Source organism: Falco naumanni, chromosome 8 (genome assembly GCF_017639655.2).
Source record: "Falco naumanni isolate bFalNau1 chromosome 8, bFalNau1.pat, whole genome shotgun sequence".
NCBI classification, from domain to species: domain Eukaryota; kingdom Metazoa; phylum Chordata; class Aves; order Falconiformes; family Falconidae; genus Falco; species Falco naumanni.
In genome coordinates, this window is record NC_054061.1 from 24,032,517 (window position 1) to 24,053,298 (window position 20,782).

Here is a 20,782-nt window from a genome sequence, read left to right on the forward strand (position 1 = left end):
GAAATTCGTTATAAACAAGCGCCACCACATACCTCTCATCTGCTACACCGCATTCCAAGAGGTTATTATGGAAAGGCAGCTGAATTAAGAACAGTGCTGGTGTTCCCTTGTAAGAGAAATTTAAGAGGTCAAAACAACGTATACATCGATCAAATGAAATGGCTGCCTCACTGACATGCGTATTTATATACTACACTTAAGCCAGAAACCTGCAATTATGAAAAGTTGTCAAAATGTTTCAATTCTATCACTTTGAAATAAAAATGACAGAAAACTGAAAATCTAAGCTTCGCCTAGATCCCGATGCTTCAGCACAACACAAATTATACTATAGCTGAAGTAAAAACTTTTCTGTTTAAAAGGTTACAAATTTCATAGCACTTGGTCATTGCTGACTTGAAATTACACGCAATGCAAGCAGGCAGGTGTACATAATGCCACTGGAAAAAGATGGAGCAACCCGAGATTTGCTTATTTCAGGGTTTCAGCACGACATCTTTTGGATGACCTCTGTTAAAATCTACCACAAGTATTTCAGGTTTGCTAACTCTGAAGGATTTAACAAAATACATATAATACCTGCCAATTACAACTTCAACCATCCTAATAAAGTTCTGACTCTTGTACCTAAGTCAGAAAAAGCCTCCAAATGTAAATAAAACACTTGAGGAGGAGGAAAAGATAGGAATTTTGAGAGTAGAGCTCCTAAACCAGTTCTGGTAGAAAAAGTTTTACACTAACTCACTAAAGTCGAAACATCCGCTTACTCTTATTACATTTAGGTCTTCCCTCACAGGTATTTGCTTTTAAAAGCCTCTAAATGAATTCTATGAATCCTCCGGCTAACACTGTAAATGTTTAGCTACTTTAATGGCTAAAAAGCTCCGTCTTCACTGCTGCAAAATAAACAAGTTCCTTCTATCTACAGGAGGGTGTAGGAGAAGAGCTGATCATCATCCAATTTTAAGTTTCTGAACAACCTTTTAAACTTTTAATAAATCTAACTGGTAGCATGCTCCCAGTCAGCCTGCTCCACTCTAAACACAACACACACACCCCACCTGTTTCTGCCTTCCAGTGCAGTACAGAGGACACAGTGCAGCACTCCAGTTAGGGCTCGTTAGGACCAAAGCAGAACAGAGTAGTTCTCACTAGTAATGATTATCGCCAGTTTTTCTGCAGTAGACTGGGGCCAGTAAGTTCAGGCTGCAGTTCACTATGACTCCTGAACTTCATCTGAAATAACGCTATCTAGCATGCTATTCACCGCTTTGCTTCTGTGCATTTAGTTTTTCCTGAGAAGTAACACTTTCTACCTTTATGAACTTCACCCTGTTGAATTTAGAACACCTCCCCAAAACATCAGTTTTCAGCATAAAAGCAGTACTACACAGTTCGACTATGCAGTCTCCCTTCAAAGTACCTGTGATCTGTATTTTAAATTCTGACCTGAACATGAGAAACCCTCTTTTGTTATTACAGTACGCTCGGCATACTTAGTCTTAGTTCTAAAGAGTTAAAATTACTCACCAGAAATGAGCACTGGAAACGAAGTCTGCATACTGGAACATGAAACAATATGACTTCCTGAATGATCTGGATCTCATGACTCACAAAGTCCTCTGTATGTGCAAATATGACATCCTAACACCTCTCAGCATAAATACAGACAAGGTTCTGGAATGAAGTCAGACTTACATTTAAAAGATCCATATCAGCAACCTGATAAGCTGGTGATCCCAATACTTTTGGAGGCAATTCCTTAACAGTAATATTGATGAGAGACTAAGTAGGGGAAAAGAAGAAAACATATGTAAATAATTTTTTTCCTGTGGGCTCGACTATTTTAAGTTAACACTACAAATAAAACCAAAATTGTATGAACGGCTTCCCTTTAGTAAAAAGAAAAAAAAATCCATTGTGAAAGTAAGTGTCCTTTGAAGCAGAAAGTTCTAGTAGGAGAACCATGTACCCAGTTCTGTGAACATCATTGCTAAACCTGAGAAACACTTTTAAAGAAAGAAAACCTTAAGCAACACTGTGCCATCTGATGAAAACTGCTCAACTTACAGTTACACTAAAAGAGTTATCTCTTAAGGAGACCATTCGGTAAGTGAGATGCAAAAGGCTGCTACCAATCAGAATCTAGACCATCAAAAAGAAAAGAGGTTTTAAAAAAACAGACAAACCAGCTGAACTTACCAGTATTTTCTGTGCAGGAAGAGAAGCTGATCTAACAGTGTTTTTTAAGGCCTGGAGCAACATAGTCAGTATTTCTGATCCTTGCTTTTCTTTCTTATTTTCTAGAATAAAGTATATTTACAGTTAGAGAGCAACAAAGTAATGGTCACCCCGACCATCATTATGAACTCTATATTTATACTGTAACGTACCGCAAGATCAAAAATATTCTGTGTATATTTATAAACTTATAACAAATACTTAATAGATTTGGATACCAAGTCTCTGCTCTGGAAAACAGAATAACTGAAAGTTCCAAGTTTAAATTAAAAAAAAAAACACCCAAGTTTTATCAGTAAAGTGGAAACAACTTCGCATCATTAACCTTAATTGACACAGTTAAAAAGGTTATGAAATTCTGCATTCATCCAGGCAATGCACTTCATCTCTCTCATGCTTTTCAGTTAGATCTTTCAATATAAAAGATTTCATTATTACAAATATTCTCGACTTTCAAAGCCTTTATGGAGTAATGAACCCTTTTTTAGAATAGGAAAAAACTAACTTCTATGCATCTGTAAAGACTATACTTAATTGAATTTTATTTCACAGTAAAAAGAAAAAATATTTAGCCATAGCCACACGTAACAAAGACTAATTTGAGTAATACACTGAATGTATTTTCTCAATACCAAAGACTTGTGGTAGGGTTAGTTTTTTTTGGAAATGGAAAGATTTCTTCAGGAAGAAAAGCACTTAAAGGTGCTTTAACATCTTTCTTAGTGCTACATGCAATACACCTGCAGCCATACGCTTCTGTGCCTTCCCTAAGAAGCCTCACAGGATGAGATTACTATAATTTTGCATTTGTCACAACAAGATGTGGGCATCACAAAAACTATCAGTTGTTGCTTCAAGAAAAACTACTGACAACTTCAGCAGTGAAGCAAATACTACTTATGGTCTAGTCTTATTTTAAAAAAAAAAAAGAAATCAAACCTCTGACTTGTTAGCAATGACAAATTAAAAAAAATATATATATACTCGTTACCTGATTCAATAGCTGTTTTTACGTATCCATTTAGGTCCTTCCATATAACATTCAGCATATAATCTACAAGATAGCATAACATTTTTATTCAATTTGTAATAAAACCATTAAACAAAATTGCAATTAAAATACAAACTACATCAAACAACAGACTTTGACGTAAGCCAAACCTGACATAAGCTTTCAAACAAAGTCAGACCAGTTCTATTTAATGTAACACTGGTATATCACAGAAAGTGTTATTTATTCTTACGTTTTCCGGAAAATGAAGTAGGCAAGGGAAAGAAATCAAACTTCACCACTAAATTCTTACCAGGAACTTCTTTTCCAACTGCAATAAAGCCATCCTGAACTGCCTTTATAAGCGTGCTGGCGTGCTTACAAAAAAAGGAAGGGCTACTGATCAGTGGGTATTGGAGAGGCTCTAGGAGAACAAAAAAATAAACATTCCATAAATCTGTTATTCTGCAGTCTATTGGTAATATAAGCCTTAAGAATGATCAAGTATATCTATGCAATTGCAGCATTTAACATAAAAACAACTTCTAATATTAAAGATGACAACTAACAGTAATGTTTAAAGCATTTCTTTCTAACAGACATCTTTAAAACCAACAAAATTTGCAATTTTAGATTATGCGAAAGTATTTAAAAAAAACATAATTCATTTACCTAAACTAAGTACAAGTTTGTTTTGCTTAGCAAAATCTAAAACTTCCGGTCCCATCAAGAAGTGAAGCAGCATTTCAATTCCTAAAAGCTGAATGGAAGGCATCGCCATGCCTCCGGCTATACTAGAATTCAAGTTCATCCTTGGTGTGACTGGACTTGCAAATGGGTAAGGACCTAAGTGAGGGGAGAAAAATAACAGTGTCTCATAATTAATTTGCAAACATGTGAAAGGAAAGATGCGATAGACCAAAATCCCAAAGTTAACAGGAAAAGAACAAATCAGACTAGAGTTGGCTAAAAGGGACCTCTAACAGCCAGCGAGGTATCTAGCATGCACTCCTCTTAAGTTGGGTTTAACATCAGTCATAACCCCGTATTTTGCAAGTATAAGTATCTTCCGATGATTGCAAAGTCTCAGAGGCCAATCTTTATTTTGGCAAAAAAAGTCTCCATGGAAGTTGTGGCTATAGAGCAGGTATGTGCTATGCTATGTGCTAGTTATACAGGGACTCTACTGCTCTGAAAGACTTTCTATTAAAAACTTTTACACTGAACACAAGTTTAAGAAGTCTCATGTGCAAAGCATTTTGACCAACCTCAGTTATGATCCCTACAGAACTAAATTATTTTTTTTTGAAAGGGAAGGAAAGGAAGATCTACACATCCAGGACACATCCACATTATTACCAAAATTATCGATGTATTATGATCACTGGGTTACTATTCAGGCAGAAACTAAAAATGCTGTAGAGATGAGAATTCAAGCCAAAATTTCCTTGCAAAAGAGAACACAATTCAGGACATTAAAGCTGGTCCGCAGCACAATTTGATTAACACAATTTTATAAACTTGAAATACTGACTACAACAGCCTCATTTTAAACAATGTAAATCACTACCTCTGAGCTCTCCAATGAGTAAGCAGAGAAAGTACTGTTTTCAATAATACATTGCAAATGAAAGAGCATAAACATGTTAAACAGAACAGATTGATTTCTGCACCTAGAACATAGCTGGAAACGGGTTTGTATTTTAATACCTGATTTCTGCACAGGGGTTGCCGAGCCTGAACACTGGTTGGCTGGTACACGTGAGGGAGTTCCTTGCAACGGAGCAGAAGAATCCAGACTTAAAGTACTTCGGATTAATGGTACACAAACCTGCAAAGATGTCAAATCTCAGTGAAAACAGGCCATACGCATACAAGACACAAAACATACGCTTCAAGTATCACATAGATGATACTGCTGTTCACGCACCAGTGTTTTCAGAGTTTCTGGGTACTTATAACAATATTTTTAAGATGCTGTATAAAATACGCATACTGCTAGGTGAACTACAAATGGCTAGATTAAACAAAAACTCAAGTTAGAATGATCCAAGCGTTCTATGTCTAAAAAGATAGATTATTTTTTTCTTTACTCCCATCCTGAAGTTTAATTTAATGAAATTCAGAAGCCTAACACAAACATCGTATTTGTTCCAGTTACAATGCAAGTAGTAATGAAATATCTGGATCACTTTTCTCTCTGTGTGTCTTCCTCAGTATTTTGTGATCTTTTCAGTATGTTTTCTTGTATGTCAGACTTTCCAAGACATACACCCGCACAGGGAAAGGACAAAGCGGTCCCTATACAGGTGCTTATGTTTATTACTGCTGTGCACTCACTGAAGGTTTTCACCAAGATGCTCACAGGTCATGCAGGTATGCTCTTAAATGTTTTGGAACTTTAAAAAGATCGCACGTATAGTCCTGAGCGCACCTGCTATATGTAACAAGCACAGCACACAAATACACAAGTCAGATTCAGTTCCTTAAGACAGTTTTGGACAGGACAAAGCAGGTACAGAGTAAGTTACTGTAACAAAGAGGTGACTTTGCTTCACACACTCAACATAGGCCAAGTGCTGATGCTATGACTCTCTTCAGTTGTGTTACCTGTTCAAAGTTTGCAGGCAGCTGAGGTCCCAGCCTCATGAGCAAATACCACCAGACCTCTAGTTTTGTCAGTGCCAAAGCCTCTGTTCTCACATGGATCGAGCTCAGTGGCTGCATGAGCAATTTCAGCCTTTTAGCACTGCACAATATATCTTGAAGACAAAAAAAAAAGCATATTTTTAGGCAACACAAATAATTAAACCATAGTACAATAAAAAAGCAAAATTTTTAAACCATTAGTTTTTTTCCTAAATAGATTTTAGCTTAAAATTCAATTAGTGACAATTTGCAAAACTGAAACACACAGCAAATGCACCAACTTTTCAGACTACTTTACTGCTCTAACTGTTGTCTAATATAACCCTGGAAAGGGCAAGTATTTCTTTCCAGTATTGACTGAAATGAAATCTACTGAATGCCAACATAAACAGGTGGAAATTCACTCCTGCTTGCTATATTAAGCCCCCTATCTGCCACAGTAAAAGAAAACCCACACAATGTATATGTGCATTACTACTGGATGAGAATGAGTGATCTTAAATACAGTATTCTGGGGCTGTGAGTGATCATTTACCACTGAAGCAGAAATAGCACAGCGTGTCTGGACAGAAGCTTGCTCAAGCCTATGCAAGTGTTTTAAATAAGAGAAAAAATTTTAGCCAGCTCAGCAGCATCAGAACCTGTCCACCTGCAATTCACAGGAAACTGCTGACAAACTACTTTTGCAGTATGCAGTCCTTACTAGGCATTCTGGAACATGCACAACGAATGCCAGCTGTGCCATGGATTTTATCATTTGACAGAATAAAATCCCATGTCAATTAGTTTCTGGGAAACAACAATCAGAACAAATGACCAGTTAAGAAACAAATTTAAATGACAATTTCAGTTAAGTTCAGCTAAACTAAAAAACGCACATTTAGCTTTCTCTTCAGGACACACAGTAAGGAGAATCACAGTCAAGATAAAAAATAAGTATTTTGTGTTTTGACACAGGCTAGACTTAAAACTCTTGTTCAGATCTCAGTTACAGCTTTAAAGCAACTTTTTTCAACTTCTCTAGAATCCCGAAGCATTGCTCTTCTCCAATTAATCCACATACTTCAGAATAAGATCTACAGAATGTTTTATTTTTTATTTCATTGCTGTTTGGATCAATTAAAGCATTACAAAACAGAAGTTTGTTAATTTTATCCTGTTCTTTTCTCCGGGTAGAAAAACTAAGATAGAACTACTGATAAAACTGTCACTTTTCCTTAAAAAAAACCCCAAACTGAAAACAAACAAAAACTCCACTGGATTTTACTTACACATATATACAGAGTCCATACCACTATGTGTATATATACACATTGCAATGTATGTACCACAGATATACTAAGTGTATAGCCAATGATATGTACCATAGTATTGACCGCTATTAGACAGAATATTCTCTTCCAGTTACATAAAATGACAGTAGTCAAAACAATTCAGGTCATCTTTTTTTAATCTACCTGGATTTAGAGCAAAATTATCTATTAGACTCTTCCATGCAATGAAGGCTATTTTCTTTACCACTGGTGAGCCACTACGAAATCCAAGTTCCTCCAGCTGCAGCAATGAGTTGATAAAACTGCCACTACGATGCAGAGTCTGAAAATAAAGTTCAGTTAAGATATTTATGTTGTCAAAAACACCTTCCCTAAAGATTCATGATTGTAAAACTTAGCTGCTTTTCTGCTTACCTTTCCAAGCAATTTGACAAACAGCGGCCATAATTTTAATACATAAGTCTCGTTCTTTGTAGAAAACAATTTCTGAAGTTCTGAAATTAATTTCTGCAGACAGAAAGAAACAGAATTTCTACAAGAAATATATTCAAGTATTCTAAAACCTACATACTCATATCAGTGTCTGGAGACACAACCAACCTCGAAATACACTAATTTTTGATCAGAAGGATTTAATTCTGTACCACATAGCATTTGCTGGTAAATCAGTCAAATGTTGCTACCACCCAATTACTTACTTAGTTGAAGTTTAAGGTTGGTTTCAATTACTCCGATAGTGGCAACCAACAAATCAAAATCCATTTCCTTAAATACCTGTAGTCTCTAACTCTCAAGTCCAGACACTGTGACCCTAAAAACCACTTTGTTTGAGGTTTTTTGTAAATGTACTTAACTTCAGCAGTGAATAAGGCAAAATATATAAGCCTACAGTTCTGAAAGTGAAGTGGAACATGAAAAGCTTCATCACAGAGACCAAGAGGGCTGTTGCTGAATACGGCGAGGAATCTTTCAAAGGACATGGAAAATGCTGAGTGTCCTGGCTTTGGCTGGGATAGAGTTAATTTTCTTCCTAGTAGCTGGTGCAGTGCCATTTTAGATTTAGTATGAGAATAATGTTAACACACTTCAGTTTTCAGTTGTTGCTAAGTAGCATTTATACTAAGTCAAGGACTTCTCAGCTTCTGATGCCCTGTCAGCAAGAAGGCTCGAGAGGCACTGGAAGCTGGGAGGCGACACAGCCAGGACAGCTGAGCCAAACTGGCCAAAGGGCTATTCCATACCATGGAACATCATGCTCAGCATATGAACTGAGTGATTTAAACCGGAGGGAATTAGCCAGGGGGGCAGGATTGCTGCTCAGAGACTGGGTGGCTATCAGTCAGCAGGTGGTGAGCAACTGCACTGTGCATCACTTGGTTTGGTTTTGTGGGCTTGATGGGTGTTTTTGGTCAATCCTTGAGTTTTATTTCTTTCTCTTTTTGTTATCTCCCCTTCAATTACAAAGTATTAGTATTATATTTTACTTTATTCCAATTATTTGACTGTTCTTGTCTCAAGCCATGAGTTTCACTCCCCCTCTGCTGCCTCTCCTCCCCATCCCACCAGGTGACAGCAGGGGAGTGAGCGAGCAAGCAACTTTGTGGCTTAGTTGCCAGCTGGGGTTAACCACAACACTGAGGTACTCAATACCTTACTTGCCTCCATCCTTACTCAGGCCTCCAACACCTGTCTTCCACTACCTTTGTTGCTGGGCACAGAGGTACTACCCATGGTAGAGAAGAACAGAGTTGGAGACTAATTAAGTAAACTCAACATACACAAATGCATCAGACGCTACAGGGTGTATCTGAAGATGCTGAAGGAGAAGGCCAATGACACCAGGAGGCCACGCTTATTTCTCGAGAGTCCACTGCAACTGGTAGAGATCCCCAATGACAGGGTAAGGCAAGATTTTTAAAACTTACTCAAAGTTTAAAAAAAAAAAAAAAATTTAAAAAAACAGCCCAAAACAAACAAGCCATGAAAGAGAGAATCTGGGAAATTACAATACAAGCTAGCCAATCTCACTCCCATGCCTGGAAAAGTTATGGAGCAAACTCCCGTGGAAGCAGTTTCCTGGCACGTAGAACAAGAAGGTCCTTACAGACAGACAGCTTAGTTTTACCATGGGCAAACCCAGCTTTTCCAATCTGACCACCTTCTATGGGGAAACGCCTGGTTCTGCAGATGGAAGGAGTACAGCAGATGTTCTCCACTCCAGCTTTAGCAAGGCTTTGACACAGTCTCCTCTAGTGTCCTTGCAGCCCAAGTGGGGTGACACACACCAGATGGTCAGATTACAAGGTGTGTAGCTGAACTAGGCTCAAAGGTTGGTGGTTAGCAGTTCAGAGCTCAGTTATGCATGCAACTGTGGTGGTGCATTAACTCCCTCCTCTGGGTCGCTCTACAATCTCAGGAATCACCATGAGGCCTTGACCTTTGTGTAACGAGGCAGGCAGTTAAGTGTCCCTCAACCATACCGGCAGGCCTCACATGGCTAAGGTGGGGAAAGGCACAGACCGTACCAGGAACTGCTGTTACCGGGCCAAGGTGGGGAATGAAAGCAGGGATAATCAGCCATCCCCTGACAGCCTTGGAACATTATTTACCTGAATCGTAGCCCAAGTGGAACGGTACCATTGTTACCGGAATTCTGAAAAATTACCAACCCAGACTGTGGGCAGGATGGAAATTTACAGATGACTAAAGCCAGTCACCTTGTGAGCCTATAAGCGGTTTCTTAAGTGAGACCCTTTGAGCTCTCCTGGACCACAGCAGGCTGCAGCCAGAGGCTGCAGCCAGCACCTCCCTCCAAGTGGGACACCTCTCAGAGCTTGCAAACTCTTAAGTTTGTGAAAATTGGAGGACTGTTGCTGAAAGCTGGTGATGGGCCTTGGGCCAAAACCTTCCCATGCCTCAAGGCTCAACGCTCGCCCACTGAGAAATGCTGAGACATCTGAAGCGAGTATTTCACTGAACAGATATACCTATCTTTGTGCACGTGTGTGTTAACTGATTTCGATACCCTACAGCAAGTATAGTACAAATGTTGCCATCTTGGATCTATAAATAAGTTACTGTTACAACTGCAGTAAATTCTATTTACTGATACTGTAAATGTTAAATTAGACAATTTTAGACAAGCTAAAATCTTGTGATCTACCTTAGATATAAGCTGTTGTCCAAGGCTGAGATTAAGATTGGACCTGGCTACACCCAAGCTCCATCAGGAGTTTATAAAGCGAGGACTATTCTGAATCTCGTGACTCAACAGGAGGGGTACCCTTCTGCATCCCCAGCCTCTATAAATCGTTCTAGCCAGATTCTAATCCAATTTTCTTCTGTGTGTTTCATTGTTGTACCAACAGAGTGAACCTTGCCATCAAACCTTGTTCAGTCACACTTCTACCAATTCATATTAAACTGTTTTTCTAATATCTTTGATGGTGATTCTCTAAGCAACATAAACCACTCGTTTGCAACAGCTATTTACAAAGGGTTGACAAGGGCTAATGACAAGGGCTAATATGATTTAACGCAATTGATGGGAGGGAAAAGCACCCGTCAATGTGCTGAAGGACAGGGCTACCATTCACAGGCATCTTTACAAGCTTGAAAAATGGACTGACAGAAACCTCACACAACTTGAAGACAAAGTCCTACATCTGGGATAGACGAGCCCCACGTACTGGTACCCACTGAGGACCCACGGGCTATGTAACACCTCTATAGAAAGAGGTGGGGGACAAGAATTTTAATGTTATCAGGAATGTGGCCCTGCATACTGGACTGCACTAGTAAAAGCACAAGAAACAAGTCAAGAAAACTGACCCCTCTACTTGGTACTCGTCAGATCATCTCTGGAATGCTGTGCCTAACTTTGGGCACCAAGTACCAGAGCTACTAGTGAACTGGAGTGAAGCTGGCAGAGGGTCACCACTGAAATGTTTAGGGGACAGAGCTGATGACAAGAGGAGCGAGGCTTGTTTGGCTTGGGGTGGGAGGGAACATAATTGTAGTCTTCCGGTATTTATAGTTGGATTATAAAGAAGCCGCCAGATGCTTCAGAGGACTACTGAAAGAAAGGACTGAAGGCAACAGACAATTCAACATGGCAAATCCCACTTTTACCATGAGGGTGGTTAAGCACTGGAACAACCTGCAGAATTTCCACTCTTCTAACACATTCAAATCTCAACTGGACAAGAACCTGAGCAACTGGGCCTTAACTTTGAAGCCAGCCCTGTTTTCAGTAGGAAGCTAAGCTAGGTGACGTGAGTTACTACCACAACAAGTTCTTCTCATTCTACTTCAGTAAGCAAATTCTCTTCAAGAGATAGTAAAATTTTAATGATATTTGAGTTAATGCTATCAAGACAGGTGCTTAAACGTCACTTAAAAATGGCAAGTTCTCTCCCTGATCAATTTTTGTCAGAAACTTGAACATAATTTTTATTTTTTTACAGTGGTCCTACATTTACACTGCTGTTACATTAATTTTTCTGTCAAAACTACTTCATCAAGAACTTGCTGCCAATTCACAGTAGCTTCTTGCCACCACTATTCAGACTGTTGTACTAGGCCTGGCTGAGCCCCCAGCAACCCTCCTAGAGCTGCTCTTTTATTGGTAGCTAGAAAGGTGGTGGCAACACACCAGTGTCTGGCTGCTGCTGAGCAGTGCTCACACAGCACCAAGGCTGTCTATCCAACACTACCCCTCACCCGTAGGCTGAGGAGAGGCAAGGCTGTGGGAGGGGGCACAGCCAGACCCCAAATGACCAATGGACATTCCATACCATGTGACATCTGCTCAGATATAAAAAAGAAGGAGAAAGGAGGAGGAAGTGGGGGCGTTCATTATTTATGGACATTTGTCTTCCGAAGGAGCCGCTATGCACACTCTGAAGCCCTGCTTCCCCAGGAAGTGGCCAAACGTTACTTGCAGATGGGAAGTGAAGAACATCTTCTGTCTTCCTTCACTTCTGCACGTGTGACTTTTGCTATCCTTTGTTGAACTGCCTTTATCTTGGCCCACAAGCTGGGGTTTTTTCCCCCCCCACCTTATTTTCTCCCCCTCCTTGTTCTGCTGAGGAGGGGAGTGATAGAGTGGCTTGGTGTACATCTGGCATCCAGCCAAGGTCAACCCACCACAACTGTAAAATAAAATAATTTAAACCCTCCTACCAACAACCCCAATTACTATTCCTGTTGCCTCTAGAGAAGAGGCACAGCATTTCCACTTACTGTGGTCATGAGGTGCTCAGTGACAGCTGCTACCTGCTGCTGCTTCTGGAGGAGCAGGGGCATGCCCATCTCCAGGGCAGTGGCACCTCGTAACTGCACTTTGTGAGCTGAATGGACGACCAGAGGAATGATCAGTTTTGCCCACCTCACAGCCTCTTCTCCCATCTGGGCTGGAGTTTGTTCTATTAAGCTAGAACCAGAAAGCAAATATAGGCATTACAAACCTCCCACAGACATACTGCTCACTCAAATAAAACCTTACTATCATTAACAAATGCTTTAATTCAATGTATGATTTACAGGAAACCATTCTAAACAATTCTATTTTTTTATATTTCTAAGCAATTCTATTTTGGCAGTTCACTTAAAACCACTATGCTGAACTGTTATTTCAGATCAACTTCTACAAAGGCAGAACAGACTGATATTTACAATTGTCCTTTCTATTCTATCATGTTTTCAGCCAAACAAGCTGACCTGAGAGCCTGAAAGGAACACAACATCACTTCCTTATCAGTGACCAGGTAGGTTTGCTTATTAACCATTCCTTGTGTGTTCTCGCAGTCCAGACCAGCCATGTGTGCTGAAAACAATACATGCCTGCTTTTCAAAAACAATTCAAATCCTGAAGCAGCACATGTTTGCACAGACTCAAGATATATTAGCCTAGTCATGCATTCTTATTTTATCCTTCTATTACTGAGCTTTTAAGAGCACAGTATGACAAATAATTCCATATGCTTACACCATCCCACATAAGCCGACAAGACTTTCAGAAATGGGAGTACCCAGCCTGTATTCAGACTGGCCTGCAGGAGCAACTAGTCTGCAGAATTCATGGAATTTTGCCAAGCACCCTCTTTGGCACAGGTATGTCAAATCCCCATTGCTACAGCTTACAAAGGGTTTGCCATACAAAGGAAAACTGCTCCCTTTCAAGTAAATTCATTAAAGCCAGAGGACAAACATTGCTTAAAAAATGGTTTTCCATTATATCTGCAGGCAGTCTAACTTCTGAACAAGAGCATTCTTATCACTGCTGTCAATCAGTCTGAGACCCGGTATCTGTTTATTTTCAGACAGAACTACATTCTTTTTATATATATTAATGCTATATGTCACTGTTATAGCAGTTAAAAGAAACCATTTAATAAAATGTAAAATTTTCCAGAAACAATTGTCTACTGAATCTCACATTTGCAGAAGTAGAATTGGTGTACTACTCACCAAATGCAAGGAGTTGCTAAATACTATATAAATTATAACATCCAACTTCCCTGCTACAGAAAACAGATTTTTTTTACAAATCTTTTTAAAAAAAATTAAAAATCAGGTTTTTTAAAATAGAGATAAAATGAGCAAATAATTGTTTTAACTATTTCACTTTAAAATGGGCCTGTAGTTCAAACCAGATACAAAAAATTTAAAAGAATACTTTCATAATAGTAAAAATACAAGCTCAACATGTTTACTAATATACTAAGTAGAGATAAAATTTGACTATTTAACACTGCTGACCAAAACAACGCACTCATAGTGTTGGTCCTAAAAAGTCACCTTTGGAATTAGACAGTAATCTCAACAGTGTATGAGAAACATTGCAGTAAAGTTTGTAAAACACCTGAGAGAGACATTTTAAAATAAAACCCCATATAACAGCTGAGAATTTCTCAACCAGGTAGGTTCTGAAAACAACAGCTAGAATATTAAGAACATGACTTGTTAAGCACACGTGAGACTTGAATTCCTAAAAAACAATTGTAAATGAGAGCAATGAAAGTTTATCTGAATACTGAATACCTTCTGCATCAGAATCATTTGTCATATTATTATTAAAGGAGTATTTTGCAAATTAAGCTGTTCAGAAGAACCCCTGGCAAAGACAGAAACAGCAACAGCAGTTCACACAATTCCACTCTGTTTTTCTATGGTGTTTTGTGTTATGGTCAGTAGAACAATCTTGAAAATAGTGAGCAATTTGAAGAGTATTTTAAAAAAAAAAATTATTTAGTATACTTAGTGCCACTAAGATTTTGTATCAATACTTTTCCAAAAAAACTAAGCATCTATTGTAACAATTTAATACTGCAGCACACCTACCGTATAATAACATTAAGTGCTTCATATTCAACCACCATAGACTGTACATCTCCTTTAGTAAGTATAGTTTCCAGGGTAGAAATAATACAGGACACCTGAGGAAATAAGAGAAGAACATTAGGAGTACTTCCAGGAAGAGCTGGAATTACGAAACTGGGTTTCCCAGTACCGTGCCCTGCATTTGCATTATGCTAGGTCTGATTTTAAGGTTAGAGCTCTGACCAAACTGGAGTATTCAGAACATTTCGCCCCTATGCTGCTTCACTAGTATCTAACAGAATTGCTCACATTGCAGCTTCTCCCTTAAGAGAAGAAATAATTTGTTGGCTCTCTTCCCTCTGTAGCTGCCCTTACAATTTCTCCAAGAACTTGGACCTATACTTGGCTGTCAAATTTGATGGAAAATGACATTCAGATTCAAAGGCTACTGAGTGGAAAGTGACCAAGAGATTGCACAAGCCTCATTCCCCTAAGAAATCAGGCCATCAAAAAAAAGTGAAAAAAACTTACCTCTTTTTTAACAATTTCAGAAGGAAACGCTTGCTTAGAGATCACCCAAAGTGCCCGACTCCGAGTGTTTTTATCTGAGGCTTTTACAGCAACAGTGTTCAGTACTGAAAGCAAGTCTTGTATTTCAGTTGCTGAAAGCAGAATGCACAGCGCTCAAATTCTGTTCATGAAATTCCAGTCAGCTTCTTAGCACGTTTCAGGTAATTTTTCTCAGTTAACATTACTAAGATCCATTCAACTAGAAGTCTCAATGCACATGATTTAATGTCTTAAATATTTTTCCGGCACTTTTTTTGAAATTTCTCTCAAAATAAACTAGCAAAAAACCTCAAAAATATATTAACATACAGATGTATTATATTAATAGTATCTGTATTACCTTTGTAAGAAACCACAAAGCTAGAACGCAATTCTACTGGAAAACACTAGAGCAAGAGATTAAATATTTAATTATTCAAAACTTCTTGGATATCAATAGCAGCATTTTGGTCAAGTTCACTGCTACACCAACAAACAAACTCATTTTAGGGTCTACAAGAGTCTTTAATAATAAAGAAGGTGGTAAAACTGAAACTTTGGTAGCAGTGAGCTCATTACACAAAAAAAAATTATATGCAGTTAGGAAGACAGATGGAGAATTGATGTACTCCTTTAAAACTCAAAAAACTAATGAAACCTGATTTCTTACAAATTTGGACTTAGTGAATAAATGATTTCACTATCAGAGAAACATAAGCTCATATATACTCCTTTCCTCAAGAGTATACATCCTTTTTGTCCTCTCTCCCCAACCCTCCACTGTTTTCGGGATTTAATGGTTTCTGAAGCCTGACATTCCCTACCAAAACTGATTGTCATTAATCAACTGGTTAAGAAAAAGTTATGGGGGGAAATGACCACATAGACATTATTACAGATGCTTCATTCTCACAGGAAATCAGACTAAATTTTAATAGGAAAGCAGTACATACTGAAAAATTGAGTAGAAGAACTGGAAGAACCAATTTCAATAAACAAGATGGCAGCATCACATGAAAAAAAAAAAAAACAACGCTCTCTGAACACCCACACATACGGTTTTGTCCAGTCTTGCCTGAGGTTAAGTTTCTCTCTAGTAATAGTCATTCCAGAACATTTGTCCAAGAATATTTCTTTAACATTTCTCAGGGGAAATAATAATTCAAGTATGCCATTTGTTATTACCATTTGCAGAATCACTATAGACTCCTGCACCATCAAGACACCATGCAACAGCCAAATCACAATACATTTCCCTGCGTGCCCACAAGAAGTAGCCTTAGCTTAACCACCTACCACCATCACACAACCTGTGTCAGACACAGCTGACTCCAAGAGGCTTTGTGTTATCGCAACTGGATATAACTGGATATGCCTGATGCCTGAAATGTGCAACAGGTACCTCCCAAGGACCAGCCAAACTGGGACATCAGCTCTCCCCTGCTACCAAAATCCAGTGTTTTTACCTTGATGCACAGCCTCAATTTCTCTACAGTAAAACCTTTTGTTAAAGGGATTTAGTGCTTTCTTGGAACATAGGCCATAAGGTTTTGGCTTACTTTAAATTAGCTTAATTTGAAATATTTACCAGCACAATATTTGTGCTTGGACTACACGACCTTTAAAGGACCCTTCCAACCCAAACCATTCTATAACAACCAGGAATAACCAGGTAAAGGCTGGAAAATGCTGAAAAGCACTACTACACACACACAGATTCTACAACCCAAAACCATTCCTCGTTCTTTTCCCACCTGGACATCTTTTTTGGTTACCAACTCCACAAAACTAACTAAGGGGCCTAACTGCTACGAAAGCATTTCATGGAACTAGACATTAGCAAAACATATTAGTGTAACAGCTTGAGAAATAAAACCATGTGATTTGATTTTATTTTTTTTTACAAGATAGAATTACTGAACTGACCACACTGCTTGTACCAGAGACAAAACCACTGCACCACTTGAACTGTAAGCTTTGACTAAAGTACATATACACACACTACCAGCATTCACACTGAAGTTTGTTTGCTTACCAGATAACTGAGATGCAGTACTTGCATTAAAGACGCAGAATCCCAATGCCTGTAATGCTGCATTACTTAGCTCTAAGTTTTGACTAGAAATGTGCACCTGAAAAAGAAAAACCATACAGTCTCAGTTTACAGAAATAGCTGTGAAGTACTGTCTCAGAACCAATGCTTCTGCTTAAAGAAGAGAGAGCTGTCAAAAGTACTTGATTAAAAAAACACAACACCCATGTAGGAAAGCCTCTCTGATTACACACACTCCAAATCAATAAAGTATTCTGAAAACATTTTTGCTCTCTGTAATTTAAATATCTTTACTGAATTAAGTTCTAAACACCCAAATTTCTTCTTTGCTTATGTACTACCATTTAACTCTGCAATTGTTGTTAAACATCTAAAAGAGAAGGGGGAAAAAAAGATGGCTAAGAACAATCTTTACATTAATCTTCAAAAAAAGTTTTGACATTTACTGCATATTCCAAATCCCCAAAATGTTTTTAAAGGCAGACTGAACACACTGTATCTTTTCTGGCTGGAACATCAGATTTGACTGCATAAACACTGCCTGAACACATCCAAGATCCTGCATTTTTTCTGCAGCAATTTCCAGTAACATGGAAAATACTTTTTGCCAACAAACCCTAACTGCTATATCACTAGGTTGAATTCTTATTAAATGAACTCAAATTCAAGCCTTACAGTTGCCACTGACCTTGCTCACGTAAACATATCATTCTTTACTGGTGTGCAGAAAATTAAATGGAAGAGAAATACCTTAAACACTTTGCAAAGTTGAGGAAAGTGTCTTCTGACATCTGCAGAGAAGTCTTTGCCATTCTCACCAGTCAAGCGACTTTAAGTAGCAGAAGGGAAAACAAACAATATTAACAGGTTAAATGCTATAATTGACATAACTTTACATTTCTAATACACAATTCATTAGCTAGTACAGAATCAGTTTTCTGGGGAAAGAAATTTAACAGAACACTTTAGAAGTGAGAGCAAACATGCCAGTCACCACATGTTTATTCCGACCTAGTAGTAGAACATTGTGTTATAAAGTACCTACGTCCCAGTACATATGAAAAAGTGAAGTGACTAATGACCCATTTGTGCCTCTGCAGCATGAAAAAAAAAGAAAATATATCTTAAGGACTTTAATTTTTTGTCAACTTCTATAAAAACATTAAAAGTTAATATGCAAACTTTAAATGACTGCTGAAAATTAGATAAACTTTCTATAGAAAGATGTGAGTTTAGAAAGCACATTCCTCAAAAGCAGCTCTAGCATGCCAGTTCCCCGCTCCAGGAAAATTCTGGTTTGACAGCTAGCAGCAATGACTTTGCACATAGCTGAAGAACATCCATGCAGAAGTTATATGTATATAAAACGTCAATAACCGGTTTCACATAGCAAAATGCAACCATGTTAAGTGCAATCATCCAGAAGACAACCTAAGAAATCTGCTGTTGCTTAGTATTATCTTAGGACTTTTTTTTTCTTTCCATTACTACTAGAAACCTGTAAAATCTTACAGTGTGATCGGTATCGCTGCAAAGTTGTTACAGTTTTAAAAGTTATTGCAATGCTGAAAGACAGAAACTCAAGGGAGACACTAATGGGAAGAGACAGTGCCTTTATATATGCTAACAAACTCGAAAGATTCAGGTAAAAGATCATCACTGTCAAGTACCTTTCGGAAAGAAATGCAGTTAAAAGACGACCATTCCAAAACCCGAGAAAAAACTCCCACCACAAAAACCTTAACTTTTCCCATCATAAAGCTGAAACGAAGTCTTTTTCAGTTAGAAAAGTTATTTTTTCCCAGCGTTCCTTCACCCACCTCCGCAGCCTGCCCAAGAAATGCAGGAGGCTCTCGGTGAGCAGCCAGCGAGCAGAGGCCTGCCCGCCCGCCCGTTCCCGCGATCTCCAGCCCGCGGCCAGGCAGCCCAAGCCCTGCCGCGCCCCCCAGCCCGCCCCGCCGCGGCCGCCCGGGGCTCACCCTCCCTGGCCCGGGACAGGCGGGCCGAGCCCGCGCTGCGCACCGCCTCGGCTCCCCGCCGCCCACACAGGCCCCGCAGATAGCCTGGGCCGCCCCCTCCCCTCACGCTTCCCCCGCGGCCCACACTCACTTCACGATACTAAGGTGCACGTCGGTGAGCTCTCCTGGCGGGGCGGCCGGGTCCTCCAGGGTCTCCAGGAGGGGCTGCAGCCTGCCGCTGGCGACGGGAGCGCTCATGGTGCCGAGGGCCCTGCGCGGCGGACGGGCATCCCAGTACCACCAGCGCCGAGCCCAGCGGCCGCCCACCTCACGCCGCCTCCCGGGGCTAAGATGGCGGCGCGCGGGACGGGCGGCCCAGCCAATGGGAGCGCGGGGAGGCGCGGCCGGCGGCCGAGCCGGAGATCATCAAACGGCGTCACGCGTGTTCTCCGCGCGCGGCGGAGCGCGGAGCGATGGATCGCTTCCCGCGCCTCTCGGGCACCGCCCCCGGCAGGCCCCGCCCCTCGCCGCCCATTGGTGGCAGCGGCGGCGCGTGCGCTGGGGGCCGCGAGGGCCTGTCTCTCACCTTAGGCGGCGCCCGTGAGGGGCCGAGTGAGGCGCGGTGCGGCTGTCCTCGCCTGGCAGCCCCCGTCATCTACAAGTCAGTTGTTTCTGACTGCAAGGCCTCCCAGGTTTTTTGCTGTTTTGCTCCAGCTCCACAGAAACCTACCTGCATAAACCTGAACTTCCTTAAGACCCAAATACGGGAGTCTGTGCTGTGAAGCATGTAGCCCTGCAGCCATTTTCAGTTGGGTTTTTCTGATGGTCATTTAATGGGGGGTCCCCAAGTAGGTGTGCGGTTTCCGAACGGCAGGGGAAAGTGAACACAACAGAAAGTGTGCAGGGTCTTTGCTCCCCACGGTGGCTGTAGCACCAAGTGCTGCCCAACATTCACTGCCATCGTCCTCAAACGTGCATGGTATGTCCCACCTCGCGGTGAGCTGCTGAGAGGAGATGGGTGTGGGATGTGTGGAATACGTCAGGGCGTCTGTGGGCGTAACATGGAATAACAGCAGGGGCAGCAAATCTGGAGTGTGAGGAAACCCTGTTTCTCAGGGATAGAGACAGGCCTGAGCAGTAACGTTAATGGCTGAGTCTCAGTCACCTGCAGGGACGATGTACAGCATCGGAGGTGCTTGGCAGGAGGGCCTGTATACACCTCTTCATTGTGATCCGTATCAGTTCAAGACCTGTTGCTTCTCAGTTAAAGAAACAACAAAAAAACACCCTACGGCATAAACAAAATGTTAACAGTTCTCTTCATACGTTTTCCTAATTAACAAACACTTCTGCTGATCTTGGAATGACATTTTATAACGGGAGGATGTGAAGTTTATTCAGTCCATGAGGTAGGAAGATTAAAAAGCACCAGTAGATTTTAGGTGCAGCTTGATCCCATTAAATATAGTGATATGAACGTTGTTTCCTGGCACTCACATGAATCATGAATAAAGTGTTGTAAATGACAGGGAGAGAAGCTGCAGTGCTAGCTGCAACATTGTTCTCCAGTACAGCCAGGAAGCAAGACTATATTCCCAGTGACATTACAACAATAAAATCTCAAATATTAAATGTATTTAAAGAACCAAGAATTAGAATAAATAAAGATGGGTCTGATTAGCTTAAGATCCTCCTCCTCTTGCGCAAAACTTTCTGAGGAATTTACAATGCTCCAAACAAATAA

The 20,782-nt window shown here is 40.1% G+C and overlaps 1 protein-coding gene across 1 annotated transcript in view; it reads right to left on the minus strand.

The window, feature by feature from the left end:
* The window catches only part of RIF1 (replication timing regulatory factor 1), a gene marked incomplete at its 5' end in the record, with an annotated part of 38,505 nt that extends 19,080 nt beyond the window's left edge, over positions 1-19,425 (minus strand). The window contains 16 exons of the mRNA XM_040603813.1: positions 33-106; positions 1,699-1,785; positions 2,203-2,303; positions 3,233-3,295; positions 3,546-3,656; positions 3,905-4,078; positions 4,943-5,063; positions 5,843-5,994; positions 7,339-7,477; positions 7,570-7,662; positions 12,400-12,589; positions 14,500-14,594; positions 15,010-15,140; positions 17,063-17,159; positions 17,831-17,909; positions 19,190-19,425. Of these exons, the coding sequence (XP_040459747.1) occupies positions 33-106; positions 1,699-1,785; positions 2,203-2,303; positions 3,233-3,295; positions 3,546-3,656; positions 3,905-4,078; positions 4,943-5,063; positions 5,843-5,994; positions 7,339-7,477; positions 7,570-7,662; positions 12,400-12,589; positions 14,500-14,594; positions 15,010-15,140; positions 17,063-17,159; positions 17,831-17,909; positions 19,190-19,425 (1,943 nt within the window). The remainder of the gene's footprint in view (positions 1-32; positions 107-1,698; positions 1,786-2,202; positions 2,304-3,232; positions 3,296-3,545; positions 3,657-3,904; positions 4,079-4,942; positions 5,064-5,842; positions 5,995-7,338; positions 7,478-7,569; positions 7,663-12,399; positions 12,590-14,499; positions 14,595-15,009; positions 15,141-17,062; positions 17,160-17,830; positions 17,910-19,189) is intronic.
* Positions 19,426-20,782: the final 1,357 nt, after the last annotated feature.